Source organism: Chionomys nivalis, chromosome 8 (genome assembly GCF_950005125.1).
Source record: "Chionomys nivalis chromosome 8, mChiNiv1.1, whole genome shotgun sequence".
Classification (NCBI taxonomy): Eukaryota; Metazoa; Chordata; class Mammalia; order Rodentia; family Cricetidae; genus Chionomys; species Chionomys nivalis.
Window position 1 is genome coordinate 14,762,645 of NC_080093.1, and position 11,492 is coordinate 14,774,136.

The window sequence follows — 11,492 nt, forward strand, 5'->3', positions numbered from 1 at the left end:
GTAAGGGCTCATGCAGTTGCGTCATATGTAGATGGTGCAACCATGCTGCACATGGGTCACGCGCAGGGGTCGGAGCCACTAGGCACTTCTGCCTGAGGGTTTGATTGCACATGCATGGCCCTGGAACCTGGAAGTGTCAGTCATGTTGTGTGGCTGAATCATTACAGCGTCTGTCCTGGAACTCGCTCTTTAGACCAGACAGACCGAGACCTGCCTGTCTCTGCCTCCTGGGAGCTGGGATTAAAGGCATGCACCACTACCCAGCACATTCATATACTTTTAAAGAGAGGGCGAGAGAGACAGACACTACACACTACACACACACACACACAGAGAGAGACAGAGACAGACAGACAGCGTACAGCACAGTCCCTGCGTAATTATTAGTCTCCTCTAGATACTAGTTAGACCTGGAACTCACGAATCTCCTTGTTTGTTCTTGTCCTTTGAGGTGCAAATCCTTTAGTTGTTCTATGTAAACAAATGCTAAAAATAGCTCAGCAAGTATTTGAACCTAGCTGCTCAGAGATCACCACGTGTGTCTGCTTAGCTTGTTGGCACAGTCGCCTAATGAGTGCACTGCACAACTGCGTGGCATCTATGCCGTGAAAGTCGGCCTAACTAGCACACCTCAGTAGGACATTGCAGGATGGGCTGGAGCTGATCTGAGAAGTGTCATGTATAGTTTGCATATGTGTGGAGTAAAGAGACATTCTCTCCCCTTCTTTCCATCCTTTGCTCATTCTCTGTGTATGAAAATCTGCCCTTCAGATTGTCCCTGTGGGAGCTTCAGCTGGCAGTTTGGGTCAGACTTGTTCAAGTCAGTGCCCTTTCCTGAAGCTGCTGTTTTAGGGTGCTGCCATACTAGAGTGTCGCACTCTGAATTATCTGTCCCGGAGCTGTAAAGTGGAAGGGGCGGTGCTGAAGAGAGAAGGGACCGGGACACCGCAGGGTCAGCAGATGGAGACACTCGCCACTGAGGCTAATGGCTGGAGTTTGGTCCCTAGGATTCAAACAAGTCACCATCTGACCTCTACATGTCACGGCAAGTAAGCCCCTTTGTTTCCCCTGCCTTCAAAGGTGTGCAGCCAGGCACAGTGTTACATGACTGTGGAGTTCAAAGACAGCCTCACCCGGAGTTTGAGGCCACTCAAAGCCATCCCAGGTGTTGTGCAGCAGCTGCTCAACCTCATGGCCATGCATTGTTTCCCACCTGACCCTGCTGAGCTCCACATGCATTTGGTTTCCCACTTTTCTTGTTTGCTCCATGAGGCGGACTTGCTCTGAGGCTGTAGAAGCCTATCTATCAGTGCTGAGAACAGTGCCCAGTGTGAGGTGTCGGGGACAATTCTAATCTTACCATGTGACCTAATGAGAGATTCCTTTCCTTTTTAGCTGAGCCTTTGTTACTAAATTAATTCTGCAAGCTTGTTGAGTGTTTACTGTTCCTTGGGCTCTGTTAGGCAGTGTGAGGAAGCCACACCGTAACTGGTACTCTTCAGATTGTAACACATCCACTCATGGCAATTTCCAGTGAGGAAATTGATGGTAGCAGTCACGCGTGTGTCGCCCAAAGAGAGGCCCTGCCAACAAATCTCTCCTTGGGAAACCTGTGAAGTAGAGGTGTCTTCGTGGGGAGGTTATTTATGAATGGGCTGGAAGGGAACTTCAGGCCCTAAAAAAAATAGCCATAGGTTCAAGCAGGTGCAAGAAACAGTAGGAACAGCTCTGGGCTGCAGCTCTACTTTCCAGATACAGCTGTTGACTGAAACTTTCTTTTTCAGTACCCATGAGCAGCTAGACCCATTAGCCAGAGTCTCACTTATGCAATGCCTTTTCAGCGCTCAAATAACCTTAACCTTCCCTGAACTTGGAACCTTAAATGTGAATTCTGGGGAAAGAATCGTCATTTGCTTTCTCTTATCAGAATCTCCCTTACGAACTGTACAGCCCCTGGCTACTGTTTAACTATAAGGAAGGCGCTGAGTACTTAGGCTGGTGACATGGCAGATGCGAATGCATGCTGCATCTGGAGGAAGAGATCCTTCCCCACTGGGAGACGTGACCAGTGAGGAGTCCTTGAGAGAGACTAGGGAAGATGAAGCTTATGTTCCTCTTCAAGCTCTTGCTAGAGTTGACAAGCATCTCAATCCTGGAATGGATCCAGAGGAAGAATTTAGGCGATGTCAGGCAATCTTTGAGAAAAATCTCTTAGCTAGTGAGTGAACGTCTACCGGAGTGCAAACCTGTAAAGCAGCCCCAGCGTGAACCACACACTGAAACGGGGGGGGGGGGGGACAGTGGATCCTCTGAAAAGCCTCCCCACTTTAATTCCCTTTTAAGTTAATCTGTTCCACAGCATCCTGAGCTGATATCTTGTAGGATTAAGGACTGACAGATGTTAGATCAGAACTGTGAGGAAGCCGATCAGATGATGCTGGTCTGTGAGAACAGACTCTGACCTTGAGACGTGAACAGTCACCGGCCAAATCCTCCTAACTCCTGTCCCAGGCCGATGAGCAAAGGGTTGACTGAGGCCTAAAAACCAACCGAAGCTTAAAGACTCTTGAATCTCCAGCTTCTACTGTCCAGAATACCAGCCGTAGTCACTTTTTGTCTGTAACTCATTAAGGGTGGTCTCCCAAGTTTCTCTGTTTTTGAGACAAGGGCTTCTCTCATAGGCCAGGCTGGCCTGGAATTCTATAGATAGGTGAGAGTGGCCCTGAATTCCTGACCCTCCTGTCTCTACCTAAGTAAGTATACTACATTTGCGAGTATGTGTCCCCATACCCAGGTTTAGTGCGGCCAGCACCGCACATCTGGCATCATCCTGGACCTGGGTTCTAAGGCAGTGAAAACACAGGACAGCCAGGGCTACACAGAGAAACCCTGTCTTAGAAAACAAAGAAGTGAAAACACAGAAAACCACAGCCTTCACTGTGCAGAGCCAGGTATCGATGGGCCTATCCGCTCAACTTTTCTTTCACAGAACCTGTACCCCTTGCACTACGAGGTTTGCAGCCTTGGCAGCAGGTTCTCGGATCCTGACTTCTGGCCCGCGGTCTGGCTTGTGTTTGCGTTGCATGGGAGAATCCAGCGTCCACAGCAGGATAATCACCGGCAGCTGGGTGAAGATGGGTGCGGCCTTACTCCTGACCTGTGTTAGGGTTATCTGGGGATAGCAAAAACATCCCAAAGCCTCTTGTCTCCAGAAAGTTTTCCCTATAAAATTAGTAACTGTTTATTTGCCTTTCGCTGTGTGCCAGATACTGGGGAGCCGCTGTCTCGTGTCACTTCACACCAGCTGACGAGGCAGGTAGTGTTGTGCCCCGTCACAGGTATGCAAACCGAGGCCAAAAGACCAGAAACTCATAATGACTTTAGATAGTTAATTGGTGCTTAATGTGGAGCCAAAATGCAGATCTGTGACCTCGACGTCCATGTTCCTAAAGACTTTGCTGTTTTCTCACGCCATTGTCTCTGGACACGAGGACCAAGTGGTTAGGTCCCCCTTCTCACCCATCCTGCCTAGGTTGCTTTCTCTTGGCTTTTTTGAGGCAGTGTTTTCAAGGAAATCGGCCATGGGGCCTTTGAAACTGAGGCCGTTTGTCACATCTTCCGTGGAATCTAAACATCCCTTTGTGGTAGAGAATCACTGAGACTATAGTACCTTTGGGAGGATTTAAAATAGGTGCTCCCAACGCCTGGCTAGCTCAGTCGGCAGAGCATGAGACTCTCCAAACAGATAGTTCCTGTGAAAGGAGCTGCTCTTGAGACCCAGAGCTCTCCCTGTGGCTGTGTAGTCATTTGGTATGGTGATGTTTCTATCGACCACAGGAGCTTCAAAGTGCTCAACTCCTTTATTGCTGGGCCATTTTAGAAAGGAGATTCAAGTTACATTTCCTGGCCAGGAGGGGAGGCTCAAAGGTGACAGGTGTTGGAGCTGGGGAAAGGACTCGGAGCAGGTGCTTGCTCTGCAAGCATGAAGAACAAAGTTCAAATTCTGTACATTTACTTAAAAAAAAAAACAGGCATAGCCAGATGATGGTGGTGGCGCACGCTTTAATCCCAACACATGGGAGGCAGAGGCAGGCAGATCTTAGTGTGTTCAAGGCCAGCCTGGTTTACAGAGTTTACAGAGCTAGTTCCAGGCAGGACAAGTTCCAAAGCTACACACAGAAACCCTGTTTCTAAAAAAGAAAAAAGAAAGAAAGAAAGAAAGAAAGAAAGAAAGAAAGAAAGAAAGAAAGAAAGAAAGAAAGAAAGACCAAAACCAAAACAAACAAAAAATCCAGTCATGGCTCTATATACGCCTGTAACCCCTGTGCTGTGAGGGGCAGACAGGATGCTCACTGTGACACGAGCCACCAGCCAAACGCCAGGTTCAGAGACCTCAAGGAGATAAAGCTGAATGTGATAGAGTCGAGCGCCTGGTACTGTCTTTAGCCTGCACGCATGCACACATGCACACACGCAGGTTTGCGTTCTCCCCTACATACACCTGTACATCTACCACATACACAGTCGATGTCAGCTGTTATCTGAATGCCTGTACCGAGAGTGCTGGAGTCATTATTAATAAGACAGTGCTACCGTCGTTATTAATAAGAGCTTCAGTTACTCTCAAAGCTTTCCTAGCATCCGGTGTCCTGGCTGCATGGGGTCATCATGGTTTGTGAGGATGCCTTAGAAAACATGACTAGTGGGTAGTTTTCCTACTCTGAGCTACTGTGGACTGAATTGTAGGTATGGATCTAGGAAGCCTCAACCCCAGCCAGCAGCTGATGAATAAAGGTGGCCTGGGTTTAGAAAAGAGGCTAGTTATTTTTATGTGGTGTTGTTCCGAGCCAGGGTCTCACTGACCCGAGCTGGTGCAGAGCTCACCAAGGAGATACTGGCCTCAGATTCACAGAGGTGTGCATCTCTTTCTGCCTCCCTAGTGCTAGGAGTAAAGGTGAGTACCTTTGCACTTAGCTGGGATAGTTTAAAAGGGAATCTGAGCTCAGCTTGGTGACACAGGCCTGTAATCCCAGCTGCTCAGGTGTCTGAGGCAGGGGATTGCAAGCCAAGGCCTGAGCTACAGAGCTCTCCAGAGAAGGAACTCAGTCTAGAGGGGCCACTGGGGTCGGCAGGAAGCCAGATCCAGAGGTTGCATGAGCACCACCTTTGCCGTGACCCAGGTCAGTAGTGAGGCTTGAATAAATGTCTTCTCTACAGCACGCGAGAGTCCCTGAGTATGCCCAACCCAGACCTGGGCAGAGAGCATCTCTGTCTTCTTCCATCAAAAGTAAAAGAGCAGTGGTGGTGCAGGGGCAGCAGAGCCTGCTGAACTGACAGCGAGAGGAGCATAGCCAGGTGATCCTGAGAGCTTCCGAGGCTGAGGCTCTGGGGTCCAGTTGGTACACTGGGGTACAGTCATCTCCTCCTGTGCTGCACCTTTTTTTAGCAACTGGCTTTAGTGTGATTTTGTCATTTGGTACCTGACTCCCCTTAGGGAAGACTATCCAAGGTGTTAGATTATAGGAACTGCTGAGACCGCACAGCTTGTAGGATTTAGGAAAACATGAATTACTCTGTTTCACCTGGTTCTTAGGAGGAATTTTGCCCTTTTTTGGCCTTGAGTCAAGACCCTGGCTAGCTGTTTAGCTATGAATGCTGCCCACAAGCATGAGAGGACTGGATTACCTGTGTGCCTGCCATTGCTGGTCCCAGTCCCCATGCTTATGGAGCTGGAAGCAGAGCAGACAGCCTATCCTGTGGGGCACTGCTGGAGTGGCTGGGAGAAAGAAGGGTCAGGCCTTTGCCTTTGCTGCCTCTTCCCGCGGAGCCCAGGACACAGCCCGGCTCAGCACCGCCCGTTCTTCGTCTCCTCAGGAACTTGGGCAGAAAGGAGCATTTGCTCCCAAGTAAGGTTAACTTTGGTCTGGAAAGGAAAACAGCCCAGAGGTGACCTTCTGTCCCAGGGGCCAGCCTTGGTCCATAGTGTGTCTGACTCCTTCTGGTCCCTTTGCCTCCTGCCTTCTCTCAGGCCAATGCCCTCACACTTACCCTCCCAGTTCCCTGTGAGCAAGGTTTTCATTGATGTCATGGTCTTCCTGCATGCAGGTTACCAGAGTGCGCAACCACTTTCTCCCCGCTCCTTCTTTCCCGCTAACTTGGTCTAGTGCCTCTGCTTCCACCTGCCCCTGCCCTGCCCTTTGCCTGAATCAGTGTCTCAGGAACTGCTTGCCTGGGGTTCCTTTATTATTAATATTAATCTCAGAGCCGGGCGGTGGTGGCGCACGCCTTTAATCCTAGCACTTGGGAGGCAGAGGCAGGCGGATCTCTGTGAGTTCGAGGCCAGCCTAGTCTACAAGAGCTAGTTCCAGGACAGGAACCAAAAAGCTACAGAGAAACCCTGTCTCGAAAATTAAAAAAAAAAAAAAAAAAAAAATTAAGCTCAGATATCCAAGATTCCCAAGGTCAGCTGAATTTTGAGTCTTTACCCCACAGAGAGTCAGGTCAGGTGAGGTTGCAGGTGTGTCAGGAGGTGAGACAGGAAGGTGAAGTTGTAGTTCAAACTGAGCACTCTAGTGAGTTCCAGGCTGGCCTAGACTATATATACCAAGACCTTGTCTCAAAAAGACAAAAGTCAGGGGCTGGAGAGATGGCTCAGTGGTTAAGAGAACTGGCTGCTCTTCCAGAGGACCTAAATTCAATTCCCAGCACCCACATGGCAATTCACAACTATCTGTAATTCCAGTTCTAGGGGATCCGACACCTTCATACAGACATACATGCAGTCAAAACACATAACAAGCCTGGCGGTGGTGGCGCACGCCTTTAATCCCAGCACTTGGGAGGCAGAGGCAGGTGAATTTCTGTGAGTTCGAGACCAGCCTGGTCTACAAGAGCTAGTACCAGGACAGGCTCCAAAGTCACAGAGAAACCCTGTCTCGAAAAACCAAAAAAAAAAAAAAAAAAAAAAGAAAAGTCCACATAAAATAAAGTTAAATAAATTTTAAAATATCAGAGCAGCATTGTTGAGGCGAGAGACACCCTGTTCCCCATCAGAATAACAGTTGCTGCTTATTCTTGAGTGTCCACTGTACCTCAATGCTTGGATGCCCAAAAGTTTGTTCCAAGAGATGGATATGAAGGCCGGGTTGGCACTGAGGGGTGAAAACAAGTGGCAGATGGTGCTGAGGAACATCCCAGGACTGAAGAAATGTGGTTTCCAGAAAGGGAGAAGCAGTAAGCCATTGGCAGAAAGCTCTACTCGGCATCCGGGACAGCCTGGCTAGAGGACGCGGGGGCTGAGAGTGCATGGTGGTGACAGGGACACTGGCGACCATACCCAGGGCACACAGCCTTGGTGCCCATGCTGGGCTGCTCAGAAAAGGTAGGGGATGGAAAAGATTCAAAAGTGGTCCCAGGCAGGGCAAGGCGGCGCATGCCCATAACCTCAGCACTTGGGAGGCAGTGGTCAGAGGCTGAAGAATTCAAGTCCAGCCTCAACTACACGAGATACATTTCTTTCTCAAAAAGGAAGCGGTATGGGAGATCTCATAAACCAGAAGGATTGCTCCCTGCCATCCTGCCTCCTTGCTTTATATAAACATTCTTGCCAGGGACTGAGACCCTGTTTGGCTCTTGACTTTCCTCAGGTACTAGAGGTGGTTCGAGCCAACTATGACACACTCACACTGAAGCTACAAGATGGCCTGGACCAGTATGAGCGCTACTCCGAGCAACACAAGGAAGCTGCCTTCTTCAAAGAGCTGGTGAGTGCCCATCCCCAGCTCCACCTGTGTCTCTGGGGGGGGGGTCTGGACACTGGGATCCGCTCTATATCTAGGGTATGACTGCAGCCTGCTAGATAATAAAATTAGAGGGGTCTGCATGTAACTTCTCCTCCAAAGCATTTTGGAATGAGGCAGTGAGAGGCAGATACTCCAAGGCAGCCTTACCCACCTCGTCTGCAGCCACAGAGACCACCTTACACAGCTGCAGCTGGGCCTGAGGTCTGGCATGTGTTGGCCAGTGCCAGCCATGATGTTTTACCCTGTTCCTGTACTTAGAGCAATTCGTGAGAGCAGCTGGTCCTTCTGCAGTCACTCCTTCCTCACTCCCTAGCTGGTGTTGGCCTGAGAGTCCCCTTCTACAGTTCCACTCCCAGTGTCCCTGGCCCCTCCCAGCAGAGCTCCAAGCTGGCCTCTCCCTTTTCCCTTCCTGTTCTGTACTCAGAGCTGCTAAGAAAAGTCCTGCCTCCCTGCAGCTCTGCTGCCTGCTTGGCTGACACAGACCCTGGCAGTGGCTGACATTACACAAAGGCTCTAAACCCACTTGCCTGGCTTGCACTAGCGAAGCTTTCAGTTAATGCACCGAGTCTGTGGCACGGTGCTGATGCCAGATCATGACAGCCCAGCTCTAACTGGGACGTGAAACGCCTCAGGATTTTTCTGTGGCAAGTTAGTTGTGAACAAGAAAGCCATCGTGACCGGGCAGTGGTGGTGCACACCTTTAATCCCAACACTCGGGAGGCAGAGGCAGGTGGATCTCTGTGAGTTTGAGGCCAGCCTGGTCTACAGAGAGAGTTCCAGGACAGGCCCCAAAGCTATAGAGAAACTCTGTCTCAAAACTGTGCCCCCCCCCAAAAAAAAAAGCCATCGTGTAAAGACAGTAGGAACAGTGTTTGTAACGAGGTGAATGTGGTCTTTACATTAGTGTGGGGACCACTAGGCACCGGCAGCAAATAGAGACTGTCTTTAGGTTATGAAGATGGTTAAAAAGGAGACTTAGAGTCTCTCTCTCAATATAGTATCTCACCATATAGTCTTGACTGGCCTGGGGCTTGCAGTGGTCCTCCTGCCTCAGCCTCCCGAGTGCTGGGATGACAGGCAGGCGCTGTACTTTGAGGCCTTTGGCGCTTTCCCTCACTCCTGGCTGCACCTCTGCACAGGGGAGGAATTAGGAGCTAATGAGCTGGCTTTGCCTGCTGGCCCTGCTGCCCTGTCCTCTGCTTCCTGCCTCATGACTCCACTTCCTTTCTTAGAGCGAAGCAGAAATGAAAGAAATGCCCCCTGGCTTCTGGGGACTAAGGCAAACAGCACATTCTTCCCCTCCCTGGTTGGTTTGTTCCTCACAAAAGTACAGACATATTTCCATGAAGCCAGCTAGAGTTGGGAGAAAGACACAGATCTTTCTCCTGGCAGCGCAGAGCCTCAGACAGTGCCCTCTGCTGTTTGTAATGGACTGTTGTCTCTACCTCTGCCCTTCCACCTTCCCAGGTTCGATCCATTAGTACCAACGTCCGGAGGAACCTGGCCTTCCACACACTCAGCCAGGAAGCCCTCCTGAAGGAGTTCTCTACCATCTCCTGAGACTGCGCTGCCTAGAGCCACTGACTGCCCCTACCCATGAGGCTCCTGGGCTGGAGGGCAAGCACAGGGAGTGGGGACTGCCTTCAAGGTTGGAGAGAAGCAGAGACAGCGAGAGTCTTCAGTGAGCTTGGACAGCTGGGGCAAGCCCAGGATGATCTTATTTGGGGAGAAATGGGCGGGCAACAGAGAAGGCATGCAGAAATGCGGGGCTTCTGGGATGCGTTCACAGGGTGCTGCCTCATGACTCCAGCAGGGGTTCCAGGTTCTGGCTTCTGATTGATGATTCAGGTGCTGGTGGAGCAGGCCTCAGCTGACGCCAACACTCTGAAGGCCAGTGGCTGGTTTGGGCTGTGACCACATCCTGTTTCCTTTTTGGACCTGCTGCAGTGTGTCCAGTCCTCTGCCCAAGCATAGAGTAGGTCAGGGGTGGCACCTTTTTCTGTTTTCTAAATTCAAACTTGATGCCTCAGAGAAACTGGAGATTGGAATCTGCCTGGTGCTGTGCTCCGACCTCCACTTCCTGGATTTGGTTTTGGCACCAGGAGTACCTGTTCACTTTTCCTTGCCTTCCAACTGTTGAGTCATCAGTACAATAGGCCCACAACTTTAGCCTTTTGTTTCCAGTCTGTTTTAAACTGTCTTAAAAGAGTGTGTGTGAAATAAACATTGACAGGTTTTCTGCAGCCCTCAAGGTGCCTACTTTGCTGCTTCCCTTTCCAGCAGCTCCCCCTCCCCACCACCCCCTCCAATGGGAGCCTAGATGAGCTCCCCTCCACGTGCTCCACCCCCTCACCCTGCTGTTGTTTACATTCTGCCTGCCTAAGAATTTCCTCTAGGGAGGAGTCTGTTCCTGCTGTGGTCTGGTGCTGGGAGGGAGAGAACCTATCCGGGTTAGGGAGTTTAGGGAGCGGGTGCTGGAACAGGCTAGGTGAGCCTTATGCCTAGGACCTCCATCTTGTCTAGCCATATTCTAGCTGGGTCTTGGGCACATCCCACCTTCATGAAGTTGGCCTGTGTCTTCTCTCTCTTAATAGTCTCCATGGAACCCCTGCAGGGCCTTTTCCTTCCCCACAGCAGCCCCAGAAATAACTGCTGCTCTAAGGTCCTCCATGCACCCCGATCTAAAGTTTTTTTTTTTTTTTTTTTTTTTGGTTTTTCGAGACAGGGTTTCTCTGTAGCTTTGGAGCCTGTCCTGGAACTCCCTTTGTAGACCAGGCTGGCCTCGAACTCACAGAGATCCGCCTGCCTCTGCCTCCCGAGTGCTGGGATTAAAGGCGTGCGCCACCACCGCCCGGACGATCTAAAGTTTTGTAGATGGCAGGAGGCATGCAGCTAGTGGTGTTCAGAGGGAGGCTAAGTGCCTGTGCATTTAGCATCTCTCTTGGGGTTACTTGCTCTCCCTGGGAGCCAGAGTTCTGTTTGAGCAGAAGTGTGCTAGTTCTAGAGAATTCAGCAACAGATTGACATGCATAGATGTAGGCTGGGTCATCTCTGATCATTGGTTACTGGATGGATAACTTGACCTGAAGTTTCTAGTGTTTTCCATGGTGATAAACCCCAGAGCAGCTGGATCTGGAGCTGGTGGCAAATCAAAGCTATTAAAAATGGATTTGTGTGGTACAGTCTCTTTAGTGTCTTTTCTCCCTTCGTCTCTTTAAATTGATCCAGGTGTTGATCTGTGTGCAAAAGGGACCTTTCCTTAAGACTTGCCCTCTCTGAGTCTCCTGGACCTGACTGACGAGGCCAGCTGGGCCCCCTTCCCCTGTAGAGGAACAAGAGCCAATCTAGGATGAGGAGCTTTATGAAAGTGTCCCTTGCCTGCCATCTCTCTTCCTAGTTTAAAAGCCTACTTCTTGGCCACCTCCTTTGTGTACACCTAAGGCCTCTCCTAGAAGTGGGAGTGTTCTTCCCGAGGGCAGCCTTACCCAGCAGCCTGTTCCAGCTGTGCAGAGGAGTGCCCACCACAGTTCACTGACTCAACTGTTTGAAAAGTAAATCTGAGTCCTGGACTAGGGAGCCCTGTGCAATGCTGGCCCTGCCTTCACAAAAGGAGGTGGCTTCGTGAAGGAGACATCTCTTTTCTCCTCTGTATCCTCACCTGAGTTCCCAAACCTTTCAGAAGCTCCCTAA

General features: G+C 50.3%; 1 protein-coding gene across 1 annotated transcript in view; it reads left to right on the plus strand.

Moving 5' to 3' along the window:
* Armh3 (armadillo like helical domain containing 3) overlaps positions 1-10,973 on the plus strand; it is a 200,564-nt gene extending 189,591 nt beyond the window's left edge. The window contains exons 25-26 of the mRNA XM_057779848.1: positions 7,647-7,763; positions 9,270-10,973. Coding sequence (XP_057635831.1) covers positions 7,647-7,763; positions 9,270-9,362 — 210 coding nt within the window. The 3' untranslated portion in view covers positions 9,363-10,973. The remainder of the gene's footprint in view (positions 1-7,646; positions 7,764-9,269) is intronic.
* Positions 10,974-11,492: the final 519 nt, after the last annotated feature.